The 23285-nt window shown below is 33.2% G+C and overlaps 1 protein-coding gene across 9 annotated transcripts in view; it reads right to left on the bottom strand.

The window, feature by feature from the left end:
- CCDC88A (coiled-coil domain containing 88A) overlaps window positions 1-23285 on the bottom strand; it is a 130991-nt gene that overhangs the window by 4238 nt on the left and 103468 nt on the right. For 2 of the 9 annotated variants that reach the window (XM_028515192.2, XM_028515190.2), the window contains exons 22-31: window positions 20339-20525; window positions 16117-16262; window positions 12779-12871; window positions 12436-12650; window positions 9176-9259; window positions 7953-8156; window positions 7321-7392; window positions 6082-6162; window positions 3926-4194; window positions 3278-3740 (exon numbers count right to left, since the gene is read on the bottom strand). In XM_028515192.2, coding sequence (XP_028370993.1) covers window positions 3278-3740; window positions 3926-4194; window positions 6082-6162; window positions 7321-7392; window positions 7953-8156; window positions 9176-9259; window positions 12436-12650; window positions 12779-12871; window positions 16117-16262; window positions 20339-20525 — 1814 coding nt within the window. Of the gene's footprint in view, window positions 1-562; window positions 3741-3925; window positions 4195-6081; window positions 6163-7320; window positions 7393-7952; window positions 8157-9175; window positions 9260-12435; window positions 12651-12778; window positions 12872-16116; window positions 16263-20338; window positions 20526-23285 lie in introns of those variants that run through there. The other 7 variants (XM_028515189.2, XM_028515188.2, XM_036027974.1 and 4 more) reach the window with 6 other exon arrangements.

Consider the following 23285-nt stretch of genomic DNA (forward strand, 5'->3'; position numbering starts at 1 on the left):
AAGAAACTAATTAAGTAGGGCAAAGAGAAGGAAGCTAACTCTGGGTAAAATGTGTTAATCTGATAGACATCTCATTACTTAAAGACTGTTTTTTTGTATTTTTAAAAGCTATAAATAAATGCTGTTTTATATCAGATTTACTTATTATGTTTATTTACTAAATGGTCACATATAGTGATAAAGTAAAAAGTAATCTTGCATGCAGTGGCAGAAACATCTACAATGAAAATAACTATTATTTACTAAGAAATTCTAGGCTTGAGGCTTATTTTGCAGGCAAATAATATACTTACTTACATTGTTATAGCTAAAATTGCTTTGGCCAAAAGAGACCCAGTGCTTAGTAGTATCAGTTTACAATGTCACACAAATAATATGGGTATAAGTTCAAGAATTCTAGGCCAGGAATATAAACTATACAGTTTCATCTAAAATTAGGGTACTGAATGTCATATAGTTTTTCAAATAATCCTTTGTGAAGCCAATGGCTATTTCTGGAGATGTCTTAGGACAAAAACATGCAACTACTCAATTGAGTCAGAGTTACTTTACTTTTATCAAAAATTTTTTTTATTGGGGACATTTTTGTAAGATTTCACTTATAGAAATTATGGTTATATAATGTTTTGAGAGGCTTTCATGACTCCATAGCTGTGACAGTTTCTGGATGAAGTCATTCTTAGATAATCATTAAGACACAAGGACATGGTATGTATCTGTCACACATGCACAATGGGTATGTTCTTTTTGAAAATATGCGGTACATATGTAACTCTAGCCATTTGGGTTGGAATACTCCTTTACTGTAAACATAATTTTGTAAAATAATCAGTTTTTAATATAGCACATGACTTTTCAATGCTTTATATTGAAAAATTTAGCATTTTAAATTTAAGGTATATGTCCAGATTTATAATAAAGAGTTGAAATAGCTGAGAACTAAAACTTGACTCTATATCAAAAAGAAATAATTATTACATTTGCATTATACATGGTCTCCATCTAATCTATTACACCTATATTTACCATTAAGTTTTATTACGAGGTTATGAAAAAAAAGGGAACACCAAAAACATTTGAAATGTTAGGACTATGAAATAAATGACAATAAAATGGATTATATTCATGCAGAAATATATTATGTGGTACTAAAAAATATAAAAATTTTCCGATCACCTGCTCTAGCACTATTTTTAGTAAAAGCTGGCTACGAGAAAAGTATGATCAAGGATATAAAGGGGCCTACTTCCTGAAATGATCTTGTATAAGTACAAGAGGATGGCTTAATTTACAAAGGATACAAATTTCATTCAGCAAAGATTCTCTACAGACTGTTTTCTTTGGTCCAATTAATAACAATAATCAATATAAAACACGTAGTAAATAATAATGTCCTTCCCCTTTAGAAAGTTACATTTCAAAGCATTCCTTTCAAATGCCAGGCTATCATCAGAAATATTTAGGCTGGATCAAAACAGCAAAATATTCCAGAGACAGAGCAAAGATATACTCATCCAGAGATAAGTGAATCAGAGTTATGAATTTTTTAAATTTATTTTTTATTTTACTCTGGGAGATTCAAGTTTAGCTGGTTCTGCTTTAACAGTGCAAGATAATTGTAAAGTTTATGACACCAGAGTCAAAGTTAGCAAATATTTCCTCTATCTTAGATGGTTATTTTTTAGCTAAGAGTCATTTATTCTTAGTTCTAAAATTTGTTCTATTAAAAACATCTATTTGTTTAAATGGTTACAAATCCTAATATTTTATTTTAACACAAGGTACTTATTAAGGACAGACATATAATTTAATAATCACTTATAGAATTATAGAAGTAACAATCTTCACCACTTTGTAAACTTTCTACTCTTTTTGAACAGAAGTAAAAATGCAAATTTCCAACACATTGAGTATGACTAGTTTATTTCTCTTTGACTATATATTAAAAAAGAACTGGAAAAACTGTGTTAACTGACTCCAATTAAAAAATTAATTTTGAAAGAAGATGAAGAAAAGTGCAGAAAAGAAATAGAATATATACAAATGCTCCTAGTCACTGTATAAGTCACATTTAAACTTGATGGGGTTTTTAAGAATGGCACTAACATTACGAGTATTAACAATGTTTTAAATCTGAACAATTCTAAAAATACAGGCAGTGGTTAATACTTGCTATGTAAAGTACTGGGTTATTAACTGTTTCTTTGAAAATAAAACAGGATAGAGGGCAATAATTAAATGGCAAAAGAAAGTGACATCTTTTACATATTTTCCTATACATGTGCAATATGTACTGCACATCCTAGAAATAAAAGAAATGAATGAGAGGGAGAGAGGGAAAGGAAGGAAAAGGGATGAAGGGAAAAAAATGAGCATTCTTTTCTGGAAGCAATAAAGTAAATATGACTCAGAAATGCTTTCTTGGTAATTAGAGCATGCAACTATCTTAACATGCTTCTAAAAGTCACGGTCTTTTATCAGGTGACAAGAAATGTGAAAGAGGAGCATGTATTGTTAACGTTTTTAAAGTCATGCAGAAAATGTACAATGCAATTAATATTTCATGCAGGCTTTGGTGTGGTTACACATTCACATTTATATACAAGCCATCATATACAGCCAAACACTGCCACAATGGGAAAATAAAAATATGAATCTAGCCAAATACTTTTCAACAGCAGCTCTTCAAGACAGATTAGAGAAGCACAGTGCCTATCAAATGACATCAGTATTATACTGTGCAGTTTTGATCATACACAACCATATTCATACCAAACAGTTTGATTATCCTCAGAAACCAACAATGCAGCTTCTGTGTCATCAGGAGAGAGGCATGCAGGAGTGATAAGAATACTGCTATCTACAGAAGACTGCGTGATACTGTTACTAGGGTTCTGATGATCAGAAAACTGTTGGTTATCTTTCTGTGCAGCTTTATCCAAAGAGGCAGAAACCTGGTCAGTTACTCTGGTGACTGGCCTGGGAGGTAACCCACTTATGTTACTAACTAACTCTGTGTTCAGGGATAAAAATGGCTGAGCTGGATGAGCCACAGTAAATGATTCTAGGCTATCTTTAGCTGATATTCCAAATGTATCATTAGATATATTAATAGTGGTAAAAGATTGGTTTATAAAATGTGACTTTTCTGATGAGTATCTAGCCTGGACTAGAGACTCAGGCACTTCTGTAACTAAACCAATTTGTGAATGAGAACCTACAGAATGTGTTGGGCTGTGAAGTGTATGGGAGGACCACTGGTGTAAAGGGTACTCACTAGATGCGGCAGTGATGTTGCTATCAGCAGTAGCTGGTGATGAATCAACTGACATAGGTAGTCTACTGTCCTTGGTCAAAAAATCATGGATGCTTGTCCTTCGAGTAGTTCCTTCAGCAGTAGAGATCACACTGCTTGCACGAGGTAAAGTGGCATAAGGATTACTATCTTTTGATTGTCGTGACAAAGAAGATTCTTTTACTAATTTTATCTTTCCTTGAGTGCTTGGGGTAGGTTTTCCTGAAGAGCTAATAAAGTAGGTATCTTCAGTCTTTTGAGGAACAGGTCTCACACATTGTTCAGGCTTAGTTGTCCGTCTATCACAGAAATCTCCTGGGGTTTTTCCACTTACTGACCTGGCCAGACCACAGCTAACTGGTTTGCTTTTCCCCAAAAAGTCTGAAGAGACAGACAAACTTTTCATTACTTCATCTAAAAGATTCTCCTGACTTGAGGACTTTATCTGTTAAAAAACAAAGCAGATTAATGAATAGCAGCCATGCTTTTACTTTCCTGATATATTAGATTGTATAATATAAAATTGCTAGTATTTCTAAACACTCCTTACTAAAAAAAAAGTTCTAAAGTTCAATCACAGATACTTAACTTGTAATGCCCATGTAAGTGAAAGTCACCCTTAAAACTAACCTGCATTGAGGTAAGCTTGTTGCTTTCTTCCAAAAACTGTTGTAGAGTAACCACTTCACTTCCAGGGGAACCAGTTTTGATCTTGCGATGTGCTCGACCCTCTGATGTTTCAGGCATTTTGTGCTGGAGCACTGGACTTGATCTGGTCTGTCTTCTCAAGTACTGGATTGGACTGCTACCACTGCTGGACCAAGCCTCATGATCATGAAGTAGGCTAAATTCTCCACTGCTGTGGCTTTGTGGCCTGCTTTGGATATGAACTGTACCTGCTTTTGGAGTAGATGGTGTGTTAAGAGTTCAATAATAGAAATGAGATTAAAACTTTATAAAAGTAGTAAGATTTGTTGACTGGGTTCTTATGAAGCTTTACTTAGAAATGCTTAGTATACTATGTTTATCTTTGACCAGTCTAACAATTCCCCGATTATTTTGTCTACCAGACTTTTTTATCAGTCTACCATAACCTGCTTCCTTATTTAGTCAATTTGGCAAATATAAGTACCACAAAAGCAAAAACTTCACCATACCCAGAGCCTAAATACATAAAACAAGCACTTAATGTATTTGATGAGTAAAGGAATGAATAAATAAATGAATATTACATTCTTAAAAATTCGGGTTCAAATACAAGTTAACCCTTGAATAACAAGAGATCAGGGGTGCTGACCCCTCAGCCCCTCCACATATGTTCAAGGATTAACTATAATTGTAAAACACCTCACAATTTAGAACAAAACATGATTATATGAATATTAAATTATTTCAGAATATTAAAATCAAACACTATTCTAAATCCTAAAACTCTAATGCTTTGCCTTTTTATGAAATCTTTACTCCTCACATAAAGGTTTCTCTGTTCATCCTTTAATGAATAACCTTAAAATTTTTAAATTTAAATAATAGACATATAAGGAGAATCAAATGGAGACAGGATATAATTACTCAGAAATTTCCAGTAAAATGTAAAATCAAATGTATAGTATTTTATTCTTTATTTAGTTCCTGAATCATCTGATTGTTCATGCTTTCCACTGTTGGTATGGTAGCTACTCAGTTGAGGCTGAACAACCACAAAGAATGCAAATTACTAGTTCTGTAAAAAAGCTACCTAAAGTTTATGCTATTCCTTAAGGGTGCTAATTCATTTTGATCAAAAGCAAACTGTGTAGATAGAGTGTTAAGATAGCAAATGCAACTTTCCGTGGTTTCCCAATCAGAGAGTAAAGTAGGTCATGAAAGAATCTGGCTCAAGTCATGTAACTATTTTATAGTAATAAAATTTTCTTATATTTTCAAATACTTCTTCACATTTTCAGACTTTGTTTTCCTACTGGATATACAAATGTGATTATAAAAATTTTAAAAACCTCCCTCCTTGAAATCATATTTTCAGATTATAGTAACAAAGTCATAGTATTAATGATAAAATGAAACTAAATGTACACAAAAGGATTTTATAATACAAAAAGCAACGGAACAAATCCATTCACTATAATTTGACAATTCTGGACTGTAGAGAATAGTATTTTAACAAACTTTTATAATCTACTAAATAATTACAGAATCTGAGTAGGCAGTATTCCTTTAAGGAAAAAGGTATGCGTCCAGCTTCCAGACATTACATAAAAACCTTACCCTGGAATGCATATTTAAATTCAGGGGAAAACTTTAAAATAATTCTTAGGTGAGCTATATGCATCCACTTGGGTCTTGCAACATACATATACACACACAGCTGCCTTATCAAATTAAAAAATACTTCCCCTCATTTCATGGATAAATTAAGTATTTCTAAAACACTTTGTGTGATGACTTCAATGCACATGCATCATGAAAAAATTAAGGACAACCATTTTAATGACAAAGACAAAACCAGTAAAATAAGGACCTAGAGATATTTTAAAGTATAAAGATTGTAATAAAAATATTTTATGTAAAAGATGAAAAAATGGAAACCAAAATAACTGCTCCTGTTTTTACATTTATATACATTGAAATACGTGTGTATTACAATGTTAAAAGTATAAGATATTCCAAGGAACTATATTCCAAACATAGATGATTTGGATTTCACGCTCTACCCCAGAAACTTAATCAATCTCCCTTTTAAATCTGGAAATGGATGGAGCATATTAATAAATTTACCTACAGCATACCTTTGACTTCATGAAGTGAAGCATTATTATTGCTATTGCTAGTGGATGTTCTGCCACTATCAAGGCTGGCTGGTCTTGAAGCTAAATGAAAAAATCAGGAGACAGTGTGATAAAATTTCCAGCTGCTGACACTGAACTTTTACATTCTGACCACAGAATGCTTTGAGGAAGTAATCATGCACACTTTTACACACTGAGCATGCCCACAGACAGCTGAAACATATAGATTAGAGAGTAAAGACATTTACACATAGTTCACTAAGACACTTTAGAAGAGGATGCTTCTGAAACAATAGTTAAAATTAAAAGGAAAGATAAAGTGCATATTTAGATTTGAATATGATTTCTAAATAGACACCAGGACTGTTTCAGAGAGTGGATGACATGTCAGAAAAAGTGCTAGTGATTAGGTCACTTACAACAGATCAGACAAGGAACCCCGCACATTGCAGAGATGCCACGAACTGGAGGAATATGGGCATCTGTAGTTAATGTCTTATATTTCTATCCTTAATAAGGGAAACAACTGCACAGTTAACACGGCCCTATCCTATTTCTTAAAATCCTACTACAAATGGCATTCCTTTAATATGTTATCCATTTGTTGTTAGTACGTTAGTTTGGTAAGATATGATTTTCTAGATAGCAATTTAAAAACCTGAAATGCTTAACACTACAGAAATGTGGTTTCTTAGAGCTTATCCTTTACCAAAGTAAGTAAGTTTTAAACCCATGGTAAAAAATAACTCATAACTTTAAACTTATACCAAAATGGCATCAAAATTACCATTAAAGCCCTGGCTGGCGTAGCTCAGTGGATTGAGCGCAGGCTGGGAACCAAAGTGTCCCAGGTTCGATTCCCAGCCAGGGTACATGCCTGGGTTGCAGGACATAACCCCCAGCAACCACACATTGATGTTTCTCTCTCTCTCTCTCTCTCTCTCTCTCTCTCTCTTCCACCCTCCCTCCCTCCCTTCCCTCTCTAAAAATAAATAAATAAAATCTTTAAAAAAATTACCATTAAGCATTGTGTTGGCATATTTTATAAGTCACCTTGACTAAAATACAGACTATTTAGATGAAGCAGTAATTTAAAAGAGAGTATCATCAGGTTTTAAGGAATGGCAGAGGTCTGACATGCAGGCTAGATAAAACATGCTTGCTGGCAATGGACACTCACAGATTTAATGCGACATTCTATATGTACTACGTACTCTCTAAATAAAGTTCATATCTTACCATGAACTCTTGATCCCGTACTAGAATCATCACTAATACCTTGTGGACTTATATCTTCAAAGGATGTAGTATCTACATGAAATAGCAAAATGGATATAAAAATATTTTTTAACAAAAGAAACCCATAAAATTTTATTTACACAGAATATGGAAATTCTTTTTCAATCATATATAATACATCTTGATTTAACACATATCATAGACTCAGTCAAAAACTGGAACTAGGATAAAGAAACAGAATAGCTCTGATGAGAGTTTACTTGTTTAGGGAAACACCAGAAGCAATGAAACAGTCTTCGTGACCCTACAAAGCAAAGCAATAGCCTCAGTTGCTCTACATGGTTTTCTCTGTTTGAAGTCATAGTGTTTTTAGGTTTGTTTGTTTTTTAAGCTTTACTTTTCCTTTTCTTGTTAGTTCTTTTGCTGTTTATTATGAAAGGCCTAGGAAAGATTTTAATTATTTGTATGTTTTAAATTTTTGAAATGATTTGAAAATTTCCTCAAATCAAAGCCAGATTATTTTGATAATTATTTCAGGTTGTTGCTGTCAAAAAAAGTACACATGGGAAAGTGAAATTAAAATTCCTGTTGCCAATAGTTACACAACAGTGCAAATAGCAGACAGCCTATACCTTTATTATTAACCAACTGCTTGGATCTGAAGCCTGTAGAAGAGTTGACAGTTGAAAAGTTGATAGCTGTAGTAGAGAAGGCCATAGCTCCCAATTCTTTTCTCCTTTTACCCGTTGAAATATCATCAGGAACCTCCAAATTCTCAGTACTACCTGTCCACTGTCCTCCTGCTAGGACCATGGACTGCACCAGGTCATTCATGGCTGGGATGCAAATGAAAGCAAATGAATCAGCATGGTTAATGTTTTTGCTCTTATTTCTCTTTTGTATCATAAATGATGTTTTCCCCCCTATGGATTAATGCAAGTGAAAATAAAAAACTATAAACACGTCATTTGAATTATGACATGTATTCAGCGGAGTGAAATGACTAGGCCAAAGGCTGATAAATTTCAGTAAATATTTTTATCCCACCTCCACCCCCTTTAAAGATAGGAAAAGGAATTTTACGCTGTACAACTGCCATGCTTTTTTGTGCAGTGATGTGTAATATAATTAGAAGCCTTCATAATGTGGTTTCATGGTGACAAAAAATGGAATGAATAAAGGTTAAGATGGAGAGCAGATCTTATAAGAGCATCATTATTGAAAATGATAGAGTCCTTGGTCAGAGCAGGTTACTGAAGGAATTATTCATTTTATGAATCAAATAAGTATATCATTCAATAAAAACCTGAAAGAGATGACAGTCAAAGTGACCAACATTTAATGTGATTATATAATTACCCATTCCACTTAAAAAAAGGAAAACCAGAGCATTATTATATAAAGAATGACAAGCATGTTTAAGGGTTACAGGCCATTTTATTTATTTATTTGTTTGTTTATTTATTAATTCATTCTAGTTCATTAAGAAAATAAATTCCTAATGCTAAATGTTTTGTTATATTTTCTTTAAGTAAATTTCTTTGGGAAAAAGTCTCTATGGCATGAAAAACAACTTTTTTTCTGCCAACTTTTAGAAAGCACTGGAAAATTACCAGTGTATTATTATGTGTATGACTAAACGTATGCATGTTAATGTATGTATCAGTGAACATACATATAATGCAAATTCAGTGCCAGTTTTGAAAAAAAAAATTCTTCCAGCTCCTTGTATTAGAGGAAGACTGTACTTTGTAAAATAAGGAAATTGGCACAGTCCAGAGAAAGGTTAGTGACAAATTAGTAATGGAAGCCAATATAGTCAATTGAAAGAAGCTGTACTGTCATAAAGTCTTACACATGGAACGACGGTAGCAGGCCTTCATTTTGTCTTTATCCTTCGGTCTGTTCCTCAAAAAGGGCAGTCTTTTCAGTGCAACCACTTTAATGTCAGAGCATGAGGAAAAACAGAAACAGAAAAATGAAAGAAAAAAGGGAGAAGAACAGATGGGAGTTAAATGTTGAAATTAAGGACAGAAATGAATGTTTGAGTTTCAGCTTATGTATGCTATCCTAAAGCTATTATTCTTGGGCTGCTGAGTGATAATGAAATATGAAATAAGCACTCCGATACTTTAAAATACTTGGAAAAGCACCAGACAATGATGAGGAACATATACTTTGAAAGCCTGGATTAGCTAAAGTCCTATAAATATAGGAACTGGTTAGAATTATTTATGGAACAATTTTCCTGGTTAAGTTATAAATATATACCTTTAAAATTAGGGCTATTGGTGGGCCACAGAGTATATATGATAAAAATGTAAAAGGCTTTTCAATCCTTTATTTTCTTTATATTATAAGGTTTTATGGAAAGAATAATTTAGGCGAGTATACATTCTATAAGAGTATTTTAGTATATAACAACAAAAACTAGCATGCCCGGGGGGATGTTTAAAACAATCTAAAAACTTCCATTAAAATTTTTCATTACTTTCTTAAACTTTAATAAAGAAATAGGGAATTCCTTCTTGCTTTAAACTGGATTCTGGTGCATTATTTAGTAGCACCATGGTAAGTTATATTCTTTTTTAACAAAGTCTTCCAAAAGATGAAACGAACAATTACATTAAACTTCATAATACAAACAATTGTTTGGGGAAAGAGAAAAAAAAGTCTTTTGACAGTAGTAATAAGTGCTAGCTGTAAGTCCTGGTAAGGCTAAAAGATAAGAAGGCACCCTAAAACAAGCAAAAATGACAAAAATTATGTATATATTACATTTTTAGATATTTTGAAGGTGAGGTTATTAAAAAATCAAAGAGCACTGTGCAAAAATTTTGGGGAATGAAAATGAGGGTTTTAACTACAGTAGGAGTCATTAGCACAAAGATGAATAAGTTCACTAGAATCACTAACTTTCTGAAACTATATTTTAATAAGATTTGAATACAAAAAAAGTTGTACCTTTTTGGAAGTGCAATTTAGAAGCTAGGGAAACAACCTGTATAAAGACTTAAACACATATTGTAACGGTCTAAATAGCTATGTTCTCTCTCAGGGTTTGCTATTTTCTTGTAAATATCAAAGCTCTTTGACAAACTGACAAGAATCATTAATTAAGGAGAATGCAACATATGTACATACAGCTATTTAATGTATTCATTTGATTGCTATCAGGAATAGTCATGATTAAGCTCTTAATTTGACCTATTTCTTTTCTAGCTTTATAAAACAGCTATATTCAATGGTTAAAAAGAAATGAACTGAAAGCAATGTAAAAATGGACACTTAGCTAAAACAAAGCTGAGTGGTTGCAGCATGCACATATTGTCTTATGTAGATATTTTCTTTGTTCTCCAAAGACTGCTTTACTGACAGCCAGACACTCTTCCAAAAGGGAAAGGATAAAAGGAGTTTCAAATTTGCCAGTGGTGGAATGTGACCCTTCTTACGGCAATTAGTTTTTACATACAAAATGTTCTTTTCCCAAACCATACTGAAATTAAGGGAACATTGCCATTGCTGGGTTTTGTGTTTAAATTCTTTAAAACTGAACATTTGTAGGAAAGGAGAATATTATTTTCTTCTGATTCTTATTTTGGAGGTTTCAGCAGAGCATATGAAAGAATGACAGGTGGGGTGAAAGTAGGTTTACAGTTGTTAAAACAGAAAATAATACAATAATTGATAAATAACAATATAAGAATAAACTTTCACGTACTCACAACTTACACTTACTTTTACCCACTCTGTATTTAAAACAAACAAGATGGCCTCAGAAACAACTGTCATGCCTTTCTTTGTGGATATTCTCATATCTAAATTGAAATTTCTTCCTTTAATTAAAAAATTAAGTACACTCATTGTCATTTTTTATTTAATAAAATTTTAGGTATTCTCAAACTTAAGAAAAATTTGATGATCTTCCTACAACAATACTTAGAGGTTTCCTGTAGATTTGGTTGACAAGACTAGGTAGTAAAAAACCCAGGTTAACAATAATCTTATATGGGGATATAGAATTAAACAACTCTCTTGAGCCTACTGCATATAAATACTACATATAATTTTTTGAGTGCTTTGAGAGTTGCCCATATAAAAAGTCTACTCCTAGGGAAAGTAGAGTAGCTGTTTTTGCCTGCTATTTACCTCAAAAGAATAGTAGTGAAATTTTTATATATACCAATCTATTTTTAAAATTTAATGACTATGGTGATAGAGTGGATTCAAAACATACCATTTACCTATTTTATAAGAACAGTGGTAGTCAACTTCCTGGACTTATTCAAAGGGCCTAACATTGGATTCTTTTCTTTCTCTTAAAATACACTTCTTTAGGCTTTTATTTTGCTCTTGCTGTTTAGCTAAACACACTAGTAATGAAATTCAGAAATTATGAATTACGTTACACACATTATGATATACTTCTATATTTTAAAAATACTAACACATTTTAATTGGTATATCTTAACATTAAAATATTAAATATTAAAAGTAAAAATATTAAATCAAAGTTTATACACAAATTTATATCTCATCTATTTTAATCAATCCTTTATCAAGCACTTCTTTACAATAATTTTTATAACCTTCAATTATTTCTAAATCTTTTAACAGCATTCTCTTCAAATTCATACCTGTTTCTTTGCTTTGCCCAATGTAACTTTGTTCCACTGATACCAAAGTATGAATAAAATCTCATTATAAAATGACTTATTATTCTAATTATAAAAATGAGCTCTTGTAAATACTTCTCACTTGCTTATCATAATCATCCTGTTAAGTATGACACAAAAGTAAAACACCCATATTAATAGAACTAGCAAGTAGCAGAGGTATTCTGGCTCTTATTTCAATGTTCTTTCTACACTATTTTACCTCTAGTCAAATGATGGTATCTCTGTTTATGGAATATCTTTAAACACATAATATAGAAAATCATGTGGTTATACATTATTGTAGTATGCAATAAATTTTATAACTGTATGGAGTTAAAAAGAAATGCATTACTTAGACTGTTCTCTCAATTGGCTATTGAAGTTATTTAAAAGCCTTTGGAAAGAATTCTAAATCAGTACTAGACATCACAAATATTTAAAGAGTTTAAGCACTCACTGCTGCTTTTCTTGGTCCCCAAAGTTTGGCCATCTTCTAAAGAATTTGAACCTACTGAAGAGCTATCTTGACTATCTTGATGGGGGAGTTGAAGAAATCCTTCACTGGAGTCCGAGCGGGTAGGTGTTAATGTTAGAGATTTCTGACGTTCCCGATTAATATCTTTCTTCGACTTTATCAATTTTCTCATTTTTAGAGTAATCCAGTTACCTCTCCTGATAGAATAATTTAAAAAGTTCTTATTAGTCTAACATTCAACATGTAAATCCGTCACAAAATTTTAAGTTTAAAATACAACTTTCTTTTTTTAGAATAAAAATGAGTAAAATTTGGTCAACAGTACCTTCTGGGAGGAGATGGCTCATAAAATTTGTATTGATCCATAATTTTCTCTTCTAATTTCTCCTTTTGCCGTCTTAATTCATTTAATTTATCACTATAAAACAAAAATTAAATTTTAGGACATGCATCATATTTTGTATAGTTATAAATGTCATTCTGCAACTATGCTCTAACTTCTCCCCCCAAAATAAACAAATACAGATACCACAGTTGACAATTAAGAATTTATTGGGCGGTAACAATGAATTTTTTCCAAGTTTCTCCTTTTCTTTAAAGTTACAACTTAATTAAATAAAAAAGTAGGATTTAAAGTTTCCATTCTTTAATAGGATGTTTAAAAAAATTTTCCAGTCTTGGCTGGCATAGCTCAGTGGATTGAGTGCGGGCTATGAACCAAAGTGTCGTAGGTTTGATTCCCAGTCAGGGCACATGCCTGGGTTGCAGGCCATGGCCCCCTGTAACCGCACATTGATGTGTGTGTGTGTGTGTGTGTCTGTCTGTCTGTCTGTCTCTCTCTCCCCCTCCCTCCCTCCCTCCCTCCCTCCCTTCCCTCTCTAAAAATAAATAAATAAAATTAAAAAAATACTAAAAAAAAATTTTTCCATATTATAATCTCATTATGATAAAGGTATTCTCTTAACATCTTTTTATAGCTATTAAACAACATTACATCAATACCAACTTTTTCCCTGTTTTTGGAATGAAGTTTAATTTATTATAATTTATATAGGCAAAAAATTCAAATAGATAATTTGCTTATAATTACGAATATAATAAATGATCTTGCAACTGCATCTTCATGCAAATGGATTTTTTTTCCTTTGTGGCAGAATTATTTAGGCTTAATTTACTTGCAGAGAATTGTTTCCTGCCTTCAGTAATGTATGAATATACTACTTTCACCACATCTCATTTTTATGTTCCTGGTGGTATATGTAATATAGAAAAAATCACAGATCATAGACTATAATAAAAGTAAAATAAACTCTCTAAAAAACTGTGATGCCACAGAATACTACAAACGTTTAGTAATCATTTACAATGAGGAAAGCATGAGGTGATATAAAGATGAATAATAAGTAGCCCAGCTCTGCTTGTAATAGAGAGAGATGTTATATACATAGATGACTATTATAACCCAAGGCAGTAGTGGTGCCAAATGAAAGTACTGTGGAAGTAAAATAGGAATTTATAAAAGGGAAAATATTTCCATCTTAAATGACCAAAGAAAAGCCTCATGAAGAAGAACGAAGCCATATCAGATAGAATGAAAAGGAAAGACAAGAATGTTAAATTAAGCAGCTTAGATGAGGGGAAGTAGTGAGGGAGCTTGGGGTTACAGTTTTGCTCAATAGCAAACCAGAATTATTGAAGGTTTCATTAAAAAGTAACATTATGAAATCTTTGTTTTAGGTACTTTAATTCACTGATAGAGTATGATGTATCAGAAAGGATGAAGGTAAAGAAAGCATTCATGGACAGTCTAGTGGCTAATGTACAGTCTAGTTGGAGATAAGGTTGAATTAGGGTAGTGGGAACTGGAAGAAACTGATTTGAGAGAGTACATGGAAGATCCTTTGTGAACAAAAGTTGCCAACAAGTTATACCACAGCACAAATAGCTGACTGCCTAAACCTCCCAATTCTTTTCTCCTTTTCCCTGTTAAAATATCATCAGAAACCTCCAAATTCTCAGTACTGCCTGTTCTTTGTCACCCCTGCTAGGACCATGGGGCACAGGCATTAATACAAAAATGTCTTACATGCAAGGTGGATATTTTAATTTAAATTTAATAAGTCAGAATAGATATTAATATTTATAAGTCAATATATAGATACAATTACTGAAACCCTGGAAATGAATTAGTCACCAGGGCTCAGAATATTAAGAAAATAAAGCTTTGGATAATACCCCTGCTTAAGAGATAGGAAATTCAAATGCCAAGAGCTTTAGATATACTCACTGCTTAAGTTAAAATACATCTTTTGGCAGAGAGTAAAGGTATATACATACTCCTGAAAGAACTGAAGGTGTAGTGCAAAGTGACCAGCCAAAAATGTGAAATTTCTCTGAAGTTTTGCATTTATCTTAGAAGTTCATGCAAGCTCTACTTTTGCTTCATGATGTATCTGTGTATTAATATACACATAATTTTCCCTGCCCCAAATTTTATAATAAAATTAATGCTTAAAATGTATATTATGTATCCTGGGGTTTCATATATGCCCTGGCTCACCATCATGTACATCATGATATTATTTCACTTACTGTTTAGGATAACCCTAGAAGAAGGCATTGCACCTCTGTTTTGAAACCAGTGATCAAAGAAATGAAGTAAATATGGTCACATAACTAGTGATAGGAAGAAATGGGATCTGAATTTTAAGAGCTGTCTGATTTCAACATCTGTGCTTTCTATTTTACTATGGTGCTTCCCATTTAGTGACAAAGGGAAGAGTAGAATTTAATAAAGGTGGATCATGGTTTAATACAAAGACTATACACTGAGCCGCTCAGGCCAAAATTCTGATTTTACCAGCTTCTTCCACTCTCAATGGAGACACAACTTACCAACATTAAACCCTGTCAATTCTATTTCTCACATTTCTCTTGTATCAGATCTCAAACACCACCACTTGTGAATTATTTTTCATTAGACTATTGTAACAGCTTTCATAAAACTTACTTCTTGTCTCTATTCTTAGAACCTCCAATCCATAGTCAAAAATGCCTCTCATTTTTTTTAAATGCACATATGATCATATTATTTCCTTTTCCAAATTTTTCAGCTATTCCTTTGTATGGCATAAAAAAACCTTTGTGAAGTGGCTCCTGAGTGTTTATTCACTTCCCTACTGCTCCTCCTTCCTCAATTTTGCTCTAGCAAGAAAAACTATTTTTTATATCCTATACCATAGCATAGCATACTTTCATCACACTGCTGTGTTTTGTATTTGCCACTGTATTGGCTTTGTATGCCTACTCAGGTGAACTCCTATTGAACCCCTAAGTCTCAGCTATGGCAATCAACTTTGGAAAGTCCACCTTGCCTCTCTCAGACTAAGTTTGCTATATTTCTATGGCCTCCTACACATACCTCCACAATGACAATTATTTGTATTTCTCACTTTATATTACTAGTTCCTTAAGAGCAGTACACATGTTTTCATATTAGTATTTCTGATGATTAGCATAGAGCCTGAAACATAAACATTAAAAAATGTATGTTAAAATAATAATAATGCTAAAATAATGAGCACTGTGTTTTCTCTGCCACCAGAAATTGCACTTACAAAACCATGGGTAATATTTCAGAGCGCAAAATCACTTGGTACCTACATGTACTGTCTTTGTTCAACATGAAAAAGATCCTTGCTTTCCATGTTCTGCTCCAGCAGTGTTCTATTCTGTAGCATTAATGTCTGAATTTGATCTAGTAGATGTCGATTTTCTTCTTCCAAATTTCCTTTAAGTTGGCTTAGCAACTGTTTGAACACAAACATTTATTTTTTAAAATATCAACACTGACATTTAATATAAATCACCAAAACATCTGAAAAATAAAGTACTTCACAGACTTATGTATCTCATTATCTGAAAAATTAGATGGTCACACTTTGATTGAATGTGATTAGTAACAATCACAGCTTAAGCACTGGGTTATGTGCTCTACATATATATTTTCATAATTCTCACAAATACTGGATTTAACATAAATAAGTTACTAGTTCCAAAAGTTTTCTTCAAAATTGTTTAACTTATAGTCTGAATGCTAGATTCAAACCTCTGGCCTTCTGTTTAAGTAACTATGAAACATTGGACAAGTTAGTTAATTCTCTGAGCTTCACTGACCTCATCTATAAAATGAGGATAATAATTTCCATCCCAAAAGATTTTTGAAAAGATTAAATAATATATGTAAAGTATCTAGTGTCATGCCTACAGCATACAACAGATATTTAATAAACTTCATTCTTCCTCCAACCACTGTTTTCAAGGAACCTTAAAAGTTTGTATATACTTTCTGTGGCATGAACAAAGGGGTCAGGTAATCTTGTCAATGATTGGTATTGCTAGCTCATATTTCTGGTTGTTGGGCTGCTGGCAGCATTGGGCTGCTTTTTTCTCTGTAGTAAAGAGAAAGTAGAAGGAAACATGCCTTAGTTAGGCCAGAAGGTCCAACAGAAGTCAGAAAGCCCAAAGTAGTGATTTTCAAAATCTAGCATCATTTGTAAATCATATTTTTAAAAATGTAGATTTCTGGTTTCTAGCATTCAAATTCAGCAGATCTGGAATACAAACCAGAGATCTGTATTTTTTAAAAATGCCAACACTAACCCTTCCTTCTAAAAAATAAGCTAAAAACCCCAAATATTAAAAAAATCATCAAAAGATATAGAAAAGCTATTTATGAGTATCCATAAACAGCCATCTAGATCTAACAACTATCAATACTGTGATTTTATTTATTTATATATTATTACATTGTAATATAATGTGCAGATTCATTGCAAAATTGAATCTAGTTATCCTCCTCCCTATACCTATATCTTATTGCAATGTGACTTCTCCCTCTTCCCATCAAAAAGTGGAATCTATTTTCTCTCTTCTAGAATTTGGAATGCCTTTGGCCAAGAGAAGGAGATGGAAGTGATGGTGTGAGAGCTCCAAGCCCAGGACTCGAGAGGCTTTATGTGCCTCCATTTAGCCTCTGGAAATCCTACTGGAGGATGAGAGACCGTGTAAACAGTGAAGAGTTATAGTAGTTGCAGCTATCCTAGACCAGCCAGCCCTCAAAGTACAGGTCAGCTACCTGTAGATGCAGGAGCAAGCCCTACTAAGATCAACTGATTTGGCTTTCACAGCAATACATGATCAGCACATCTGCTCAACTGACCCATGGAGTAATGAGCAAAAATAAATGTTTACTGTCCATTATGGTTGTTATACAGAATTATCGTGTCAACAGACATTGATAAGACATTTATACAAAAAAGGAACACATTTTAGGCGTATACACAGCTCAATGAATTATTACAAAGTGAACACGTGTGTGAAACCAGCACCCAGATCAAAAAGAAGCACATTAATTGTATTCCAGAAACACTCATTGTGTTCTCCTCTGTCACTATCGTTTCTCACAGACATAATTATTTTTTCACTCCCTCCAAATTATCCGACTCAGCCCACAGCCAAAAGTTTACATTTGACAAGTTGTGACAGTCAGGGTTAAGTAGGTAGCTAAGAACCCTTCTTTATCTCTCCTAAGCAGCCTTCCAGATTAGTAGTGACGTGTGGCACATTATCAAGGCCCACTATGACTGGCTATTTCATTCCTTGGATCTCACAGTTAATTTCTGGTGAGTTTGCTGATCTGCTTGTTACTTTGTCCCAATCAATATTTCAACCTCAGACTATCTGAGAGTTGGCCTTTGACAACTCTTCTGGGCATAGGGCTTTTCTGTGCTCTGCTCAAATCAAGCCAGGCCCCTCCAGTAGCAAAAGTGCTACTTTTCATGGCTTGCCTTGCACCCCGGCAGAAGTACCAGGTATTGCAATTAGGGAATAGGGAGGGGAATGAGAATGGCAGAAGTCACAATGTCTCAGACAACCACAGTTCCTATCTAAAGTTGAGTAGTTTTTAAGAAAGGCTTCTCAATTTGTTGTATGCTTTTGCTTGAGTTCTGGAGTCCTAAAATGATCATGTTTGACAGTTTTGTTGAATTTTATTGTTTCTTGGGGAATTGATTTGTCATATTCCTCACTCTACTATTTTATAAATTTATTATCCCAATTATATTTTACTTATGACTTTTAATCACAGGCAGAATGAATGTTCTATAATTTCTAAGTTTTGTTTAGTATTTAAATGTACAGTGTGTGACAAAAGTAGGTTTACAGTCCTGAATATGCAAAACAATATTATTTATTAATTGTATTATTTTCCATATGAACTGTAAACCTACTACTTTTCCCTACCCTGTACATGCTTTCAAACATAATTTTTCTTTCTATTGGTTTATAATATCAGTCAAAAAACTTTTAGGTATTACTTTTCTTATGTACTCTATCCCTAATTTTTGTAAAGGTTTGCCTAAGTGCTAATTCCCTAAAAGTTCAGGTGTTAAGCTATATTTAAACTCCATAAAATAGCAAGCATAAAATTTAATGGTTATTTAAGACTTTCAGTATCCTTTTTACAATTCAAAACATTTAGCACTTTATCAAACCACTGTAGGAAGAAGCACGAAATTATCTTAAGAATATAACTGTATATATGGACATATGTCATTTCCATTTGAAACCCTCCAAATGACTCCCAATTTTACTCAGAATAAAAATCAAAGTTTTTTTTAACAAGGCAACATATATGGCCCAGGTACATCTCTGATTTCACTCCTACTACTCTCCCCTTTGCTCAAGCCATTCCAGCCAGATGGGCCTCCTTGAGTGTTCCTCAAACACACAAGGATTCCCCTGGTCTTAGAGTCACTGCCTTGACTATTTGCCTGGAATATATGTTCCCCTGATATCTACATACTAATACCCGAATCTTCTTGAAAATTCAGTGATGCTTAGTTAAAATTTCAATCTACACTCCCTCTTGCCCCCTGGCAGTCTTTATCCCCTTCTACCTTACTCCATTTTTACTTGTACATAATATCACTTTGTAACATACAATATGTTGCAGGCTAATTTTCAAAATTGTTATAGCAGTACTTCCAGTCCATGTGCTTTTCCAGAATCTTGCCATTCTCCATTAAGAGGCTGAGTCTACTTCTCTTCCCCTTGAACCTGGACAAAACTTTGCCTCAATAAATAGAATGCAGGGAAAATGACACTGCATGACTTCTGAGGCTAATCATTAAAACAGAGATAGATGGCTTTTGTCTGGTTCTCACCACGCTGTGAGAAAGTCCAAACCAGCCCATGGGAAGAGACCACATGGAGAGGAAACCGTTACCTCCAGCTGATAACCAGCATGGACCACCAACAGGCCCTCAGTTGAGGGCCCAGCTGCAAGTATAGCAGAGACAAACTGGCTCTCCGTAATACTGTCCAAATTCCAACCCACAGAATTTGTGAGAATAAATGGTGGTTTTATACCACTAAGTTTTGGGGTAATTTGCTACACAGCCGTATGTAACTAAACACGAAACACTATATATTGATATTTCACTTACTTACTATGTTTATTGACTGTTTTCTTCCAACCACAAGGGGAGAAATATAAACTCCACAACGGGAGAAATTTTTACCTATTTCGTTTACTAATACATGCCAGGTGGCCTGTAACATTTTTCATTAAACAAGGACATGAATTTATAATTTTCAAAGTATCTGAACATATAAATTTGAATAGTAAAAAAATTTTTGGCATTAATAATAAAGGAAGTTTTTCTGATTTACTTGTGTTTTCAATTATGACTGACCAATTCTTTTAGAAATACCCCACTAACTATACATACTGCTAATATTATTATGATGTCACTGTTTAGTTTCTAGGTTTGTCTGGATGCCTAAAGGAAGGAAGACAGTGATTAAACTTGTGAAAGCTCACCTCACACTGGTTATTTAGCTTGGTGGATGTAATGTCCAACTGTTGGTATTGTTCCTTTAGCTTTGAAAATTCAGCTTCTAATCTTGTTTGCTCTAGTTTGGAATTATTTAGAAGACTTTTCAAGTTTTTATGGTCAGTTTGTAAAACTTCAGTCTCTTTTAAAAGCTGATTATATGTATGATTCAACCTATAATTTGAAATCATAATAAAAACAGAATTAGATTCTCTTAATAGCTTTCATTTATACAATGTGAAAATACTGTATATTACATTAGGATATACTTAGAGAATATAAAGAATTCTTTTGCCAGTTACTACACTGATCAAGAATCAGTGTCTATTCTGTAAAAACTAATTTTTTAAAACAAATTGAATGCTTTTGTCCCTTGAAATGAAATCTTCCAGCATTTAAACACATTGAAAATATAAAGACATGCAAAATTTTATCATATAAAATTTAAAATATTAAGAAAATTTTAGATTAAATTACAAAAAAGAAAATGACCAATCTAGTTTTGATTTCATAGAGAATTCAAAGATTCTAAAATTCAATGTGCAAATTCAAGAAAGATCAATCAGATCAAAAGAATTAACCAATCCAGGATGGGATATGAGAGTTCATCAATCTGTTGCCACATAACTGAGATGGTCAGGCTTAAAGCAAAATTTTTGTTATTGAGATTTCTGCAGTTGTAGCAAATTACTCATGTTTATGCAGTCTCCAATTACTAATGATAAATTTTAGATTTTTTTGTAAAAGTCAAACTAGAACCATTTCTTTTTCTTTTCACTATTTTACCTTTAGAACAACATCCACTGATCTCTAGGAGCAGTGATCGGCAAACTTTTTCTGTAAAGGACCACAGAGTAAACAAAATACCTTAGGCTTGTGGGCCACATGCAGTCTATAGCAAGCCTGTCTTTTCTGTTTTTCCCATAACAGTTTAAAACAGTAATTTTCAACTGGTGTGCCATGGCACATTGGTGTGCTGCAAAAAAAACTTAAAACATGCAATTCTTGACTATTCTGTCAGGAGCACTGACCTCTTTTCTCTTAGATTGTCAAATTAAAAAATGACAACAGTGAACAAAACAACAGCCGTCTGGTGTGAATGAATCAAAATTATACCTATTTTTTGGTCAGATCAGCAAAAAAATTTTTTTTTGGTGTGCTGCAGAATTTTAGTAATTAGTTTATGTGTACTCTGAGATGAAGAAGGTTGAAAATTACTGGTTTAAAATGTAAAAATTATTCTGAGTTTGAGAGCTACACCGAAACAGTCTGCATGCTGAATCTGGCCTGCTGAACTGACTATAGTTACAACTTTTATCTTATGTCATTAAGATCAGGAATCCACAAAAGGAGGAGGTAACCAAACAATTTTTTTCTCAGGGTAGTACTTTTTCAGAACATCTAATGATTTAATTCAACTCATTCTCCAAAAAAAAAAAAAACTGTGTCAGCTTATAAGAATAATAAATAATAATACATTTAAAAAAAATCAAGACTTGGTAAAAAAAAAATAAATAAAATGGCAAGACCAGAAACGTAAAACAAGTACATGCTCCATAAACAAGTCGAATCAATGGATGAATGCATGCCATGAGTATTAATACCTAGTTAAATCTCACTGTGACATATGGATAGCTACATATCATATCAACACCTATGGAAATCAAAGACTTTCCTACTGAGGCTTCATGGAGGGCTGGATATAAAGAAATATAATATACAATGTTCTTAATCTCATCTCTATGGGAAATGCTAAAGTGAGCTCTTTAAGAGAGATTTTTACACTGTCCCTCAAAGCCAAGAACATCAACACCAAAATGTAATTCAGGGGACACAGTTCTAAAAAGGCCAAGACAAACTAGTCCATAGAAGAAACTTTCTTGGTTTGGCATTAAGTAAGATTACAATTTAGGTTATTCAGAGGAATGGATAACTAGTATTCTTCAGACAAGTCTGTATAAGTATCTTTTTCTGGTAAAACAACTCTTCCAGGTTCTATTTAAAACCTTCTCTTTCTTTAGAACATAGGCATAAGTGCATAAAACTGGGCAAGAACAGATTTGAGAGACAAATGGACAGGACCACTCGTCCCTTCCAAGCCTATAGAATCTTCTGGTTCAGGCTTATCATGCTCAATATGTTCCTATTATTTAGGATGAGCTCCTTCTCTGGTGGTTCCACGGTAATGTGTAAAATTAGACTCCTGGAAGGCCTACTTAAATTCACAAACTGTCCCAGTTTGGTATGAATTCCAACAATGGAAAAAGATTAGGTTCAACATAGGACTTTCACAGTACATGTGTTCCCCAGTGTTACACATGTAATAAAAATGACCCTGACTTTGTATTCCATAACTTGTCACAATTTGGTGTCTACTATATTTACAGTACAAAGACATCCTCCTTGATTCTACCTTGGTGTTGAGCTTGTTGAAGTTCAAATACCACAGGAGAGAATTTCTAATTGTAACTGCTACTAAATTAAAAACTACTGAGCATGAAAATGAAAATGGCTCTAGAAGCTTAGGAATATTTTGTTGTTGTTGTTGTTAAGGAAAAGGAATAGTTGTTTAATTCTAAAAATGCACTGTTATTAAATTCATAATAGGACAAATTATAAATGACCCCATTTGAATTTTGTGTGCTGCCTTTCAGCGCTTCAGCTATGGTAGTTTAAGTACAGTGCACATGTTTAGGCTGTTTAAATTGTTCATGGGTTTCTAAAACAACTTTTGAAAATGTACCCTTATGAAGCAAGATGGTTACCAGTGGCAAGTTTTGATTTTCCCAAGGCTTCAAGTTAAAAAATAATTGCCCCATGGCAACATGAGACCTTAATACCAAAGCTAGTTAAAATAAAAGTATGAATAAATCAGCCAGAAAATTATAAGGCTGCTCACTTGTAGTAGCAACTTCAAAAGAAAGGAACTGGGAT

The sequence above is a fragment of the Phyllostomus discolor genome, chromosome 6 (assembly GCF_004126475.2).
Source record: "Phyllostomus discolor isolate MPI-MPIP mPhyDis1 chromosome 6, mPhyDis1.pri.v3, whole genome shotgun sequence".
Lineage (NCBI taxonomy): Eukaryota > Metazoa > Chordata > Mammalia > Chiroptera > Phyllostomidae > Phyllostomus > Phyllostomus discolor.